Source organism: Salvelinus alpinus, chromosome 7, assembly GCF_045679555.1.
Source record: "Salvelinus alpinus chromosome 7, SLU_Salpinus.1, whole genome shotgun sequence".
NCBI lineage: Eukaryota > Metazoa > Chordata > Actinopteri > Salmoniformes > Salmonidae > Salvelinus > Salvelinus alpinus.
The window spans coordinates 61,373,599-61,389,768 of NC_092092.1; the positions used below are offsets into that span (position 1 = coordinate 61,373,599).

At 41.3% G+C, this 16,170-nt stretch overlaps 1 protein-coding gene across 1 annotated transcript in view; it reads right to left on the minus strand.

Moving 5' to 3' along the window:
- The window catches only part of LOC139581419 (carnosine synthase 1-like), a 31,697-nt gene extending 19,196 nt beyond the window's left edge, over positions 1-12,501 (minus strand). The window contains exons 1-3 of the mRNA XM_071411168.1: positions 12,448-12,501; positions 2,212-2,386; positions 1,651-1,740 (exon numbers count right to left, since the gene is read on the minus strand). Coding sequence (XP_071267269.1) covers positions 1,651-1,740; positions 2,212-2,386; positions 12,448-12,450 — 268 coding nt within the window. The 5' untranslated portion in view covers positions 12,451-12,501. The remainder of the gene's footprint in view (positions 1-1,650; positions 1,741-2,211; positions 2,387-12,447) is intronic.
- Positions 12,502-16,170: the final 3,669 nt, after the last annotated feature.

A 16,170-nucleotide genomic window follows, 5' to 3' on the forward strand; every position in this document is an offset into this window, starting at 1 on the left:
TATTACTGTCTGTGCACATCAAGCCCAGACGATAGTGGAGATCCATAAAGCCCACTAGCGGCTTCCCAGGCTACTTTGCAGGCTGACTAGCATCTATTGCTGTTGCAATGTCCCATATATTGGATGCCCAAATCAACTGGAAGTATCTACAAAACAAGTTGAAGCCACTTAATACAAAAGAAAGGTTACATCTAATATGTTTTCCTAAAATTACTTTTCACGATTCATATGATTAAATTCACCGCGATTGAACAGAATCCCAATTAATACAATGGCAAAATGAATCATTAGTTTCATAAAAAATAATAGTTTATATTAATCATTTGAATCGTTATTCGCGAGTGTCAGTGGAACGTTTTTGGACATGATGAAAACATTAATACATGCTAATAATAACTAAACAGTTAACTATAAAGATAACTAGCCAGGCTACAATATATACTTTTTCTACCTATTTAATCTGTTCTCTATCATATTTTATAGTCTAAGCCAGGGCTCTCCAACCCTGTTCCTGGAGCGCTACCCTCCTGTAGGTTTTCTCTCCAACACCAGTTGTAACTAACCTGATTTCAATTTATCAACCAGCTAATTATTACAATCAGGTGTGATGGATTAGGGTTGGAGTGAAAACCTACAGGACAGTAGTTCTCTAGGAACAGGGTTGGAGACCCCTGGTCTAGGCCTACCTGCTGCTACAATATCCTTGAGCAACCGCCCACTCGCACACATGTAGGTGATGCGCGCACACACATACAGTACTGTCACGTGTGCTCCCTCTCCGGCCTCTAGGTCACCAGCCTGCTCGTTATGGCGCACACCTGTCACCATCGTTGCGTGCAGCTGGGCGTCATCAGACTCACTTGGACTCCATCACTTCCCTGATTACCTTCGCTTTATATGTCACTCTCTTTGGCTCCTTCCCCAGGCATTATTGTTTCTGTTCCTGTGTTATGTATGTGCGTTGTTCGTGTTTCTTATTTTGTATTATGTTGTGTTTTGTTTATTTATTAAAAACACTCACTCCTTGAACTTGCTTCCCGACTCTCAGCGCACATCGTTACAAGTATGCACTAAAGCAAGGCTATTCAGCTATATTCTCATGGGGCCAGATGTAAAAAAAAGGTTAATTGTGAGCATAATATTGTGTCGCTTAATTAAACCGTTCAAGTGCAGGAGTCAAGTTAATATGAATAAAAAATAATCAACATGCCACACAGGTCCTAGAAACCGCTAGAAACCGCTAAATAACTACACTATATAATATACAACCACCATAGTGCATGTCATTTTGGCACTGAATGTCGTATTTTTGCTTTTTTTTAAATATTAATGTTCAGAATTGATCAAAGGGCCAATCTAAATTAATAACACGGGCCGGATCTAGCAGCTGTGCCGCCAGTTGAATAGTCTTGCGCTAAAGTGTCATATTCCGATCCTGGCTGATATGGTGATTATTATGTGATCAACTATTCAAAAATAACTGTTCCTAAATTACATTAAAATAAATGATTAAATTAATTTCCATGACTTTTCCTGGCATGGAAAACACAATTGTAAAAATCTATGTATTTTCCAGGATTTTCATGAAGTACAAACCCTGCTTGTACATATCTGCTGTGTTTCCTGTCTGGGTGTGTTCTGCTACCATACCTGGGCTCCGTTGGCCTGCCTCTAACAGCAGAGAGAGGTAGGGGAGTGGGGATCCCAAAACACAGATGCACATCTCAGAGTGACTCATACCTGGAAGAGAACACAGTAGAACTGCCATTATGGTCAAAATCCCCATACATCGGTACTTCAGCCTTTCATGAAATAGAAAGTAGTTAGATCCAAAAACAACTATACAGGGGTCAGCAATATGGTAGGTCATCTAAGCTCATTTCCTACATGCACACAGCCCTCTGGCCCTTTCCGGTCTGCAGACACACTTTGATACACCTGTTCACCTGCTAACCCAGTGACATATAGTGCTAAACTCACATGGTCTGGGTGACTCTGTGCAGGTTAAGATCCAGTGATAGGTTCACCTGGCCTGTAGGCTTAGTTCTGATTCAACGGTTCAGAGAGTCACAGGTAGAAATGAAAGGTGATAGAGCATGACTCCAATATCATAGAGATTGTAATAAACATGGAGGTGTCTTTCTAGCCTGGTACACTTCTATCTGACACATCCTGAACGTTTCAGCCTGGTGATCGTAGCTCGGGTCTCACCCTGTGGCAGGTCCTGTGTTTCAGGCAGGTCAATCTCCCTCAGAGCCTCCTGCAGGGTCTGGAACAGCGCCACCTCCTGTCTGGAGGACCGTGCCCTCGGTCCCCCAGTAGCACAGCCCCCTGGAGAGGAGGGGAGGCTGGGGACAGCGGTGCTGGGGAGAGAGCTGAGAGAGAGCTGTGGGGGATAGGTGTGAGATGGACAATGTGTGTGTGTGTGTGTGTGTGTGTGTGTGTGTGTGTGTGTGTGTGTGTGTGTGTGTGTGTGTGTGTGTGTGTGTGTGTGTGTGTGTGTGTGTGTGTGTGTGTGTGTGTGTGTGTGTGTGTGTGTGTGTGTGTGTGTGTGTGAGCGAGCGAGAGAGTAATATAATAGGATTAATGAGAAAATAATCTAAAATTGAGAGGAGACCTGTCATCAAAGGGATTGTATTATAATCTATACATTTATAAACTATCTACAATTACAATTTATAAACAAAGCAGTTCGACACATACAACAACACAGAGTTACACATGGAGTAAAACAAACATACAGTCAATAATACAGTAGAAAAATAAGTCGATATACAATGTGAGCAAGTGAGGTGAGATAAGGGAGGTAAAGGCAAAAAAAGGCCATGGTGGCGAAGTAAATACAATATAGCAAGTAAAACACAATGGTAGATTTGCAGTGGAAGAATGTACAAATAGAAATAGAAATAATGGGGTGCAAAGGAGCAAAATAAATAAATAAATACAGTAGGGGAAGAGGTAGTTGTTTGGGCTAAATTATAGATGGGCTATGTACAGGTGCAATAATCTGTGAGCTGCTCTGACAGCTGGTACTTAAAACTAGTGAGGGAGATAAGTGTTTCCAGTTTCAGAGATTTTTGTAGTTCGTTCCAGTCATTGGCAGCAGAGAACTGGAAGGAGAGGCGGCCAAAGGAGGAATTGGTTTTGGGGGTGACCAGAGAGATATACCTGCTGGAGCGTGTGCTACAGGTGGGTGCTGCTATGGTGACCAGTGAACTGAGATAAGGGGGGACTTTACCTAGCAGGGTCTTGTAGATGACCTGGAACCAGTGGGTTTGGCGACGAGTATGAAGCGAGGGATAGCCAACAAGAGCGTACAGGTCGCAGTGGTGGGTGGTATATGGGGCTTTGGTGACAAAACGGATAGCACTGTGATAGACTGCATCCAATTTATTGAGTAGGGTATTGGAGGCTATTTTGTAAATGACATTGCCGAAGTCGAGGATCGGTAGGATGGTCAGTTTTATGAGGGTATGTTTTGCAGCATGAGTGAAGGATGCTTTGTTGCAAAATAGGAAGCCAATTCTAGATTTAACTTTGGATTGGAGATGTTTGATGTGAGTCTGGAAGGAGAGTTTACAGTCTAACCAGACACCTAGGTATTTGTAGTTGTCCACATATTCTAAGTCAGAACCGTCCAGAGCAGTGATGCTGGACGGGCGGGCAGGTGCAGGCAGCGATCGGTTGAAGAGCATGCATTTAGTTTTATTTGTATTTAAGAGCAGTTGGAGGCCACGGAAGGAGAGTTGTATGGCATTGAAGCTCGTCTGGAGGGTTGTTAACACAGTGTCCAAAGAAGGGCCAGAAGTATACAGAATGGTGTCGTCTGAGACAGTATACCACGCGTATGACAAAACATGTTGTCACGCCCTGACCTTAGAGATCCTTTTATTTCTCCATTTGGTTAGGTCAGGGTGTGATTAGGGTGGGCATTCTAGTATTTTCGTTTCTATGTTGGCCTGGTATGGTTCCCAATCAGAGGCAGCTGTCTATCATTGTCTCTGATTGGGGATCATATTTAGGCATCCTTTTCCCACCTGTTGTTTGTGGGATCTTGTTTTTGTGCAGTTGCCTTGAGCACTGCAATACTGCACGTTTGTTATATTCTTTGTTGTTTTGGTTGTAAGTTTCATTATTAAATATGTGGAACTCTATACACGCTGCGCCTTGGTTCACTCATTTCAACAAGCGTGACACACGTATTTTTACTGCTCTAATTACTTTGGTAAACAGTTTATAATAGCAATAAGGCACCTCAGGGGTTTGCGGTATATGGCCAATATACACTGAACAAAAACATAAACGCAACATGCAATAATTTCATATAAGACAATCTGTCAATTGAAATAAATTCATTAGGCCCTAATCTATGGATTTCACATTGAAATAAATTCATTAGGCACTAATCTATGGATTTTACATGACTGGGAAAACAGATATGCAGATACCTTAAAAAAAAGGTACGGGCATGGATCAAAAAACCAGAACCATCTGGTGTGACCACCCTTTGCCTCAAGCAGCATGACACATGTCCTTCGCATAGAGTTGTTCAGGTTGTTGATTGTGGCCTGTGCAATGTTGTCCCACTCCTCTTCACGTCGATCCAGAGCATCTCAAACATGCTCAATGGGTGACATGTCTGGTGAGTATGCAGGCCATGGAAGAACTGGGCCATTTTCAGTTTCCAGGAATTGTGTATGGATGCCTGCGAAATGGGGCAGTGCATTATCATGCTGAAATATGAGGTGATGGCGGCGGATGAATGGCACGACAATGGGCCTCAGGATCTCGTGACGGTATCTCTGTGCAATCAAATTACCATCAATAAAATACAATTGTATTCGTTGTCCGTAGCCCCAACACCAACATAGGGCACTCTGTTCACAACGTTGCCATCAGAAAACCGCTCTCCCAAATGACGCCAAACACGCTGTCTGCCCGGTGCAGTTGAAACTGTGATTCATCTGTGAAGAGCACGCTTCTCCAGCGTTCCAGTGGCCATCGAAGGTAAGCATTTGGACAATGAAGTCGATTATGACGACAAACTGCAGTCAGGTTAAGACTCTGGTGAGGACGACGAGCACGCAGATGAGCTTCCCTGAGACAGTTTCTGACAGTTTGTGATGAAATTCTTCGGTTCTGCAAACCCACACTTTCATCAGCTGTCCAGTGGATGGTCTCAGATGATCCCGCAGTTGAAGAAGCCGGATGTGGAGGTCCTGGGCTGGCGAGGTTACATGTGGTCTGAGGTTGTGACGATGTTTGGACGTACTGCCAAATTCTCTAAAACGACATTGGAGGTGGCTTTTGGTAGATAAATGAACATTAAATGATCTGGAAACAGCTCTGGTGGACATTCCTGCAGTCAGCAAGTCAATTGCACACTCTCTCAAAACTTCAGACATCTGTGGCATTATGTTGTGTGACAAAACTGCACATTTTAGAGTGGCCTTTTATTGTCCCCGGCACAAGGTGCACCTGTGTAATGATCATGCTGTTTAATCGGCTTCTTGATATGCCATACCTGTCAGGTGGATGGATTATCTTGGCAAATGAGAAATACTTACTAACAGGGATGTAAACAAATTTGTGCACAACATTTGAGAGAAATACGTTTTTGTGGGTAAGGAACATTTCTGTGATCTTTTATTTCAGCTCATGAAACATGGCAACAACACTTTACATGTTGCATTTATATTTTTGTTCAGTGTAGTATCGTCCAAAATGTATATTGTGATAGTTAACTGCATAATCCCCCCCCCCCCCCCACCACTACTATAAACTACTTAAAACCCCTTTACAAACCCTTCATGAACTGTTTTTCCTTGATGTAAGGTATGAACACTCCCCCCCCCCCCAATTGATTTCCAACCAGTTTCCCTTTCCAACTATAAATAATTAATAGTCAATAAACCATTCCATGATGTAAATTGTGAACACGATTTTTCCCTCAAGTGTTACCAAACACTGTCTGAGAGGGGAATGTGAACGTCAGAGTCACACTGATACTGTTAAACACATGCCACTGACAGCTGATAGCTGATAGCTGTGTGTGTACATATAATACCGCATCACACCCACGTAGTAAACACACTCTTTCATTAGCATACACACACACACGGTTTTGGTCCTATGGCTTTTTAAACACTGGAATATATTCCAATAAAATATGGATTGGTATGGGCCCCAGAAAAACATTGTTAATTAAATGCTAAGATCTCTCTTTTATGTTTATAGGTTTTATATTATAATCACATCAGTTATTTACAGCTATACTGTTTGAAGTTTATATTTTTTTAGAACACAATGTTATTTCATAATATTTATCAGTTAGCTGGCTAAATCATTGTTATGTGGGCGCTAAAATCAGATATCAAATACAAACATGCATTAATTATTTATGCAAATGAAATTATTTATTTCAGCTTTTATTTCTTTCATCACATTCCCAGTGGGTCAGAAGTTTACACACACTTAATTAGTATTTGGTAGCATTGCCTTTAAATTGTTTAACTTGGGTCAAATGTTTCGGATAGCCTTCCACAAGCTTCCCACAATAAGTTGAGTGAATTTTGGCCCATTCCTCCTGACAGAGCTGGTGTAACTGAGTCAGGTTTGTAGGCCTCCTTGCTCGCACACACTTTTTCAGTTCTGCCCACAAATTTTCTATAGGATTGAGGTCAGGGCTTTGTGATGGCCACTCCAATACCTTGACTTTGTTGTCCTTAAGCCATTTAACCACAACTTTGGAAGTATGCTTGGGGTCATTGTCCACTTGGAACACCCATTTGCGACCAAGCTTTAATTTCCTGACTGATGTCTTGAGATGTTGCTTCAATATATCCACATAATTTTCTATCCTCATGATGCCATCTATTTTGTGAAGTGCACCAGTCCCCCCTGCAGCAAAGCACCCCCACAACATTATTCTGCCACCCCCGTGCTTCATGGTTGGGATGGTGTTCTTCGGCTTGCAACCATCCCCCTTTTTCCTCCAAACATAACGATGGTCATTATGACCAAACAGTACTTTTTTTGTTTCATCAGACCAGAGGACATTTCTCCAAAAAGTACAGTCTTTGTCCCCATGTGCAGTTGCAAACCGTAGTCTGGCTTTTTTATGGCGGTTTTGGAGCAGTGGCTTCTTCCTTGCTGTCTATATAGGACTCGTTTTACTGTGGATTTAGATAGTTTTGTACCTGTTTCCTCCAGCATCTTCACAAGGTCCTTTACTGTTGTTCTGGGATTGATTTGCACTTTTCGCACCAAAGTACGTTCATCTCTAGGAGACAGAACGCGTCTCCTTCCGGAGCGGTATGACGGCTGTGTGGTCCCATCGTGTTTATGCCTGCGTACTATTTATTTTACAGATGAACGTGGTACCTTCAGGCGTTTGGAAATTGCTTCCAAGGATGAACCAGACTTGTGGAGGTCCACAATTTTTTTTCTGAGGTCTTGGCTGATTTCTTTTGATTTTCCCATGATGTCAAGCAAAGAGGCACTGAGTTTGAAGGTAGGCCTTGAAATACATCCACAGGTACACCTCCAATTGACTCAAATTATGTCAATTAGTCTATCAGAAGCTTCTAAAGCCATGACATCATTTTCTGGAATTTTCCAAGCTGTTTAAAGGCACAGTCAACTTAGTGTATGTATACTTCTGACCCTCTGGAATTGTGATACAATGAATTATAAGTCAAATAATCTGTCTCTAAACAATTGTTGGAAAAATGACTTGTGTCATGCACGAAGTAGATGTCCTAACCTACTTGCCAAAACTATAGTTTGTTAACAAGACATTTTTGGAGTGGTTGAAAAACGAGTTTTGATGACTCCAACCTAAGTGTATGTAAACTTCCGACTTCAACTGTACATCTACTCAGGGTTTTCTAAAGCTAACCAGATTCAGTTAGCTTCACATTCCAGCTCAGGCTTCATCCGTACTACGAAGGTCGGTATTGCTCATCCGCCTACAGCTAACTCTAGCAGGCTTTTAACTGCGCCTGCATGTTAAAAAAATATAAATAAAATATTTAACCTTTATTTAACTGGCTAGTCGAACACCTAACTCGTCATTAAAGACAATGGTGAATCATCAATCCATGGCCGAGTCAGTGACATTTTCATTTGTGCTGAAATCGAAATAAAAAACACAAAATCGTTCAAATCCAGCATGCTATTGTGTGAAATAGGCTTTTAGAAGTTCTGTCTATCTAACATTTCCGGAAATGAACATTCAAAACCCGCCCACGAGTCCTGAAAACTAGCCCAACATGGTGTTTTTCCCAGCATGTCACGCCCCGATCTGTTTCACCTGTCTTTGTGATTGTCTCCACCCCCTCTAGGTGTCACTTATTTTCCCCGGTGTATTTATCCCTGTGTTTCCTGTCTCTCTGTGCCAGTTTGTCTTGTCTGTTCAAGTCAACCAGTGTGTTTTTCCCATGCTCCTGCTTTTTCTATTCTCTTTTGCTAGTCCTCCCGGTTTTGACCCTTGCCTGTTTCTGGACTCTGTACCCGCCTGCCTGACCATTCTGCCTGCACTGACCTCGAGCCTGCCTGCCACACTGTACCTCCTGGACTCTGAACTGGTTTTGACCTTTATCCTGTCCACGACCATTCTATTGCCTACCCTTTTGGAATATAATAAATATCAAAGACTCAAACCATTTGCCTCCCGTATATGCATCTGCGTCTGGCCTTGTGCTCTTATACAGCAAGAGAGGAGTTGGCACATTTAGCCAATAAACCCTTTTTCCATAATGTTATCGAGCGAATTAAGGAATGTCAACGTAATTTGTAAAGACGTAAGGAGCTAAATTCGGTTCTCCATCAAAATAATTATTATTGCGAGCTAACATGACTATGAAAGGAATTTGAATATGTCGAAAGAGAAAAGAGAATTAGTTGGCCCTTAATAAACTCGCCAGATAATTATCCGTCAATGGATGTTGATTTAACGGCTATGATTGTAAATCCCTTATGCACATGTGCATAACTATAGACCAATCTGACAGGAGAGTTTGAGGGATGAAATCTGGACAAAGGATCTCAATCTCTGTTCAAGAAACATTTGGGGGAAAATCGAACTAATGTTAGGCTATTTATTTTCTGGCAATTGTACTGTTTTTATGTGCCAGACTGCAAACCGTTATAAATGAATTGGCTTATCATTTCAATAGGCTAGGCTTACTGACTCCGGGTTTATGATTGTAATTACATTTTGCCATGGTTTTCTGTTGTTTAATAGCCTGCTGGAATAGGATATTGAGGGTTGTAATTTTAATCACTGAATCAAACATTAATAATATGAACTGAATAGGCCCATGCTTGTCAACAGACAGTGTTTTTTTTAACCTGTAGCCTAATCTGACTGAATGTTACCTAATCTAATGCATTCTGACTACAGCTGATCTGCAATTGCGATAGAACTGTGACCATGTTCACAGTTGATAATTTCCAATTTCATTAACTAAACATGGCCATTAATAATTGCATAATAACACAAGGCTACAACAACAATAAACTGAAGTTATAGGCTGTTTATTAAATCCGTTTGCCAGCTCCAGGTAGGCTACACAAGTGGCACAAATTGATTTGCAATGGCTCCAGTGATATCCTCATTTCAACATATGTATTGTATCAAATGGTAGGCTACAGTAGCCTACAGTAGCATATAAAATAATAGGCTACTTGATGACCAACAGATGCAAATGTATCATTCTCCACATTTAATGTCAGTTTTATTGTGGACTTTTCAGAAGCATGCCAGGGAGTTCCATAACTTCCATGGTTTTCCATAAGCAAAGTCGACATTAGAATTAAGCAATAAGGTTTGAGGGGGAGTGGTATTTGGCCAATATTTGTTTGTATGGTCTGATATAACACAGCTTTCAGCCAATCAGCATTCAGAGCTTGAACCACCCAGTTTATAATTAAGCAATAAGGCGCTAGGGGGTGTGGTATATGGCCAATATACCACTGCTAAGGGCTGTTCTTAAAACACTAAGCAAAGCAGAGTGCCTGTATACAGCCCTTAGCCGTGGTATATTGGCCATATACCACAACCCCCCAAGGTGCCTTATTGCTATTATAAACTGGTTATCAACGTAAGAAGAGCAGTAAAAATACATGTTTTGCCATACCCGTGGTATAGCCAATCAGCATTCAGGGCTCAAACCACCCAGTTTATAATGCAGTTTAAACCACCTCTGAGCGAATGTATCTAATATGTGCTGGAGCGCCTAAAGTAGTTTTCCTGTGCTTTGACTCTGTTATTTCTTGATGCACATCAGTTCTAGCGCGTTAATATGTTTTATGGAAAAATATTTGGAAAAACAGTAGGTTGTCTCAATAATGACAATCTAACCTACAACATGTAAAAGGTTGACACGACATGCGCGCGTGCTGCTTTGTCTCCTCTCACTCAAATCACTCAGCTGCAGCGCTCAATCTCAACACAAACACACCTCTCTTGCCCTCTCCCCACCACTCACTCACTCATCAACAGGCTGCCTCACTGCCTGATAGTAAGCAGCAGCAGGTCACGGTGAAATATAGATTTTTCAGAAAAATGACAGGGCGGCCGCGGTGCAATTTAGGAGTAGCCGCAACCCGCGACCAATACATTTTCAGACGCGTGTACAAAAGTGTTACTGTCTGTTAAGTTTAAAATGCAGTCTGTCATTACCAAATTAATAAAATATTTAACCAGTCGTCTGCCTCAAATGAAGGGGATGGGGACGCAATCTTTGCAAGAGGGAGGTCATCTGATGTAAATGGAGATAGCCGTGAGTTAGCCTCCCCAGAGCAGGTTAGATCTGAAGGATTCGTTGCCATAGGAATGTACCTGGCTAAAAGGTGAGCCACTTTCGTATGACCGGTTATCTCGAGTTGAACTCAGTTTACCAAAGTTATCTCACTAACTCCTCAACCTGCTTTGTAGTATACCCCTATGATCCCGCTTTCACCCCTCTCTCCCTCTGTTTGCCTATTATCACCCTGTTTATTTACCTTTCTATTTCTAACTTATCACCCTGTTTATGTACCTTTCTATTTCTAACTTATCACCCTGCTAATTTACCTTTCTATTTCTAACTTATCACCCTGTTTATGTACCTTTCTATTTCTAACTTATCACCCTGCTAATTTACCTTTCTATTTCTAACTTATCACCCTGTTTATTTAATTTCTAACTTATCACCATGTTTATTTACTTTCTATTTCTAACTTATCACCCTGTTTATTTACCTTTCTATTTCTAACTTAACACCCTGGTTATTTACTTTCTATTTCTAACTTAACACCCTGGTTATTTACTTTCTATTTCTAACTTATCACCCTGTTTATTTACTTTCTATTTCTAACTTATCACCCTGTTTATTTACCTTTCTATTTCTAACTTATCACCCTGTTGATCTACTTTCGTATTTCTAACTTCTTTCCTACTGACCTACCGGTACACACCTGAAGGGGTTTACTCTATTGTTTAATTCCCACCACCACCAGCTACAGTAGTTTGCTACTTCATCACAGTAATATCATGTCATACGAAAGAATGCCAAGGTTTTCAGTTTCACATACTGTAAAAAATATTAAATGAAGCTATAAATACTTATTGGCACTGCAGGAAATACAGCCCCACCTCTCGCTTAGCATTCATTGCACTATAACCTCTGTAAATCACACTTGACACTCTACATTTAACACGATACGCAGAGACCCTTAATAGACACTGTTTCTCACACAGACAACACACAGACAACAGGCAGACAACACACAGACAACAGGCAGACAACACACAGACAACAGGCAGACAACACACAGACAACAGGCAGACAACACACAGACAACAGGCAGACAACACACAGACAACACACAGACAACACACAGAACTGTAACGGTTCCGAGAGTAATATTGCAGCTACTGTCCCTCCAATCTCTCCTTATTCCGCTACACAGCAATATCTCTTCTTTACACCCCTTCCTTTGGTCTCTACCACCCTCAGTCTTTCTCCCTCTTCCATTCCTCGCCCTATCACTGATTCTCTGACAGACATTGTCACACACACACAAAAAAAATATTCTAATTCTTCTGTCAATACACTGTACGGCATTGTATTTCAACACAAACATGTTGCACTCAATTGCATTTGCACGCCAAACGCCGCAAAACACTATTCAGTCAATTTATGAAATGTTATAAATGCAGATCAAGAACAAGCAAAACTTTTGAAGACTTCTCATCTGACAACAATTCAAAATAGCATCATGCAATAACATACAACACTGAAAAACATTGTCTCATTCACACATTTACAAGAAAAGCTTTTCAGAAAAACTAAGGAACACTTGATTAAAAGAGAAACATTCAACACCTGCAGATATAAACTCACATCAATGTTCATTCAACCAAACTGTGTCTCTCTCTCTCTCTCTCATTCATCTCACCATAGTGTCTGCAGTGACCAAGTGGCAACCTGGAAATGACAGAAAGAGGAAGAAATTGAGAGGGGTAAGGAAAGAGAGAGGGAGGGAGCAAGCTGGAAAGGGTCAGAGGAGGGGTAAGAGGGGGGGTTCAGAGGAGGGAGGGGTCAGAGAGGAAGGGGTCAGAGGAGGGAGGGGTCAGAAAGAAGAAAAGTGCAGATAGCAGAGAAGAAGAGTACAAGTAAAAACATAACAGATGACATGCTATAAAACATGTCTGTTTTCTATGTAATATCTTGTAAAAAGGAATATCTTGTAAAAGGCCCATGTGAGCCTAATACATTTAAGTGGCAACATTACTAGTATGCTGACCCATATTGACTTTGTAAAACCCAACACATTTTGAGAGCCCAGTACTTCCATTTACCTTGGAGATCACAGGAATGCCAACCTGTTGTTCTATTATGATAACACATACTTCCTGGGGTAGTCTGCAAATGGGCATCCATTTTTCACTTGGTTGACCGTTTTCCAACATTCAAACTTTTTCTGTAATTGAAATTCAAAACAACTTGACTCTCTGAAAGAAAATAGGTCAATCACAGATATTATAGTCTACCCTTTTCAACCCTGTTATCTTTGGCCTTTCTGTCTGAACTTTGCCAATGTAAACAGATGGAGTAGATTGCAAGTCTCTAGGACGGGCGTTGATTGGCAGGGGATCTAAGGAGCCAGGCTGTACCTCTGCACCAGCTGACAGGCTCTACAGGTGAGTGTCGACTAAGGGACGTTCCCATACCTTATCAGGTGCCATGCAGGTATAGGACAGGTATGGAGCACGTTTTAACAGTCCGACACTATCAGTCGGTCTCACTACTTCACACACACATTGTACCAGCCAGCCTCTCTGGCTATCTGATCACTGGGATGGTCAAGGGCTGGCCTCTTAGATTTTCTGAAACACACAACCCAGACAAAGGTAATGTTATCAGAAGTAATCAAACTTTATAAAACCTGATGACTGATGGGAACATGGTGTGTATGTTTACTGTTGTTGAGTCACTAACCTCGTTCACCGGACACTTCCTGGCTATGCACAATTAGCCTGGGGAAGAGGTTACAAGGTCAATCTCGCGCTCACACACCTTTTAATATGCTCTGATGAAGGTCGACTGATCGAAAGCTTAGTCTCTATTAAAATACATTTGCATCTGACTAAGTGTGCAGATACTTTTTCCTGTTTCTCCAACATGCCTGAATAACAAATGGGCAGGAATAACAAAACAATTAATTTACATTTGAGTAATTTTATCCAGAGCAACTTACAGGAGCAATTAGGGTTAGGTGCCTTGCTCAAGCGCACATCGACAGTTGTTAACCGCTAGGCTACCGGTCAAAACACATCTGCTATCTATTGAAATCAAGAGGTTCTTAACCTCTCTAGGGTACGTGGGACGGTAGCGTCCCACCTCGTCAACAGCCAGTGAAACTGCAGGGCGCCAAATTCAAAACAACAGAAATCCCATAATCAAAATTCCTCAAACATACATGTATTTTACACCATTTTAAAGATACACTTGTTGTAAATCCAGCCACAGTGTCCGATTTCAAAAAGGCTTTACGACGAAAGCACACCAAACGATTATGTTAGGTGAGTGCCTATTCACAGAATAACACAGCCATTTTTCCAGCCAAAGAGAGGATTCACAAAAAGCAGAAATATAGATAAAATTAATCACTAACCTTTGATGATCTTCATCAGATGACACTCATAGGACTTCATGTTACACAATACATGTATGTTTTGTTCGGTAAAGTTCATATTTATATCCAAAAATCAGAGTTTACATTGGCGCGTTACGTTCAGTAGTTCCAAAACATTCGGTGATTTTGCAGAGAGCCACATCAATTGACAGAAATACTCATTATAAATGTTGATGAAAATACAAGTGTTATGCATGGAACTTTAGATGCACTTCTCCTTAATGCAACCGCTGTGTCAGATTTCAAAAAAGCTTTACGGAAAAAGCAACCCATGCAATAATCTGAGGTCGGTGCTCAGAGCCCAATCAAGACAAAAATATATCCGCCATATTGTGCAGTCAACAGAAGTCAGAAATAACATTATAAACATTCACTTACTTTTGATGATCTTCATCAGAATGCACTCCCAGGAATCCCAGGTCCACAATAAATGTTTGTTTTGTTCGATAATGTCCATAATTTATGTCCAAATTCCTCCTTGTTGTTCTAGCGTTCAGTACACTTTCCAAACTCACGACGCGCGTGCAAGTCTAGCGGAAAGTACGAATGAAAAGTAAAAAAAGTTATATTACAGTCCGTAAAAACATGACAAACGAAGTATTGAATCAATCTTTAGGATGTTTTTAACATAATTCTTCAATAATGTTCCAACCGGAGAATTTCTTTGTCTTCAGAAGTGCGATGGAACAGAGCTCGCTCTCACATGAACGCGCATGGTCAGCGCATGTTCAGCTCATGGTAGACCTTACTCAATCCCTTCTCATTCGGCCCCACTTCACAGTAGAAGCATCAGACAAGGCTCGAAAGACTGTTGACATCTAGTGGAAGCCTTAGGAAGTGCAACATGACCTGACCAATATCCCACTGTATCTTCAATAGGGGCTGAGTTGAAAATCAACCAACCTCAGATTTCCCACTTCCTGGTTGGATTTTTTCTCTGGTTTTTGCCTGCCATATGAGTTCTGTTATACTCACAGACATCATTCAAACCGTTGTAGAAACTTCAGAGTGTTTTCTATCTAAATATACTAATTATATGCATATTCCAGCTTGTATGGCTGAGTAGCAGGCCGTTTACTCTGAGCACGCTTTTCATCCGGACGTGAAAATACTGCCCCCTACCCCAAAGAAGTTAAGACAAATCACATTCTGTTAGTTGAATTTCGCATTTTATAAAAACATTATAAAAATAACATCTGATTGTTTTACTGTACAGATATCCAGCACATAATATTATTGAAAAAACATTTGAAGATCACATAATTTCATAAAAACATTTGTACATCACATAATTTCATAAAAACATTTTAAATGTACATGGTAGGTCTGAGCAAGACGGGGAGTCACCACCTCAGGGTTGGCCATCTTCAGTGTGGCGCAGGCAGAAGGCCAGCCCGGGCCAGGTGGAGCGACCACCTCAGGGTCAGCCATCTTGAGTGTGGCACAGAGAGGAGGCAGTAGGCCAGCCTGAGCCAGGTGGAGTCACCACCTCAGGGTCAGCCATCTTGAGTGTGGCACAGAGAGCAGGCAATAGGCCAGCCTGAGCCAGGTAGAGCCAGTAATCTCTCCCCTGATGGGAAATGTTATCCAGAACCCTTAGCACCTGGTGGGTTGGGGAGAAAGATTATCATTCAATCTCATTATCAAATCCTTTCCCTGACCAAACTGAGTCAAAGTGCATGGCTCAGTGGATGGTGAAGCATAGTGCTGGACACATAGAGGTTAAATATGCCACATAATGTGTCAATAAGAGAATGTAAGTTGACCAGGAAAAAATCTGTAATGCTGTAACTTTTTCTGACTGGGTCAAATTATGCATGTGTTCCATCAAATTAGATACTCGAATCGTGTTTAAAGGAGTTGACATTTGTAATATGATGGATATCACACACGCATTCTACATGGCAGAGCTCCAGTGTGAAGGGGGTGATGTATCCCTGCTGCTAAAAATACTATCCCTTTATATGACAAGCAGTAATCTAT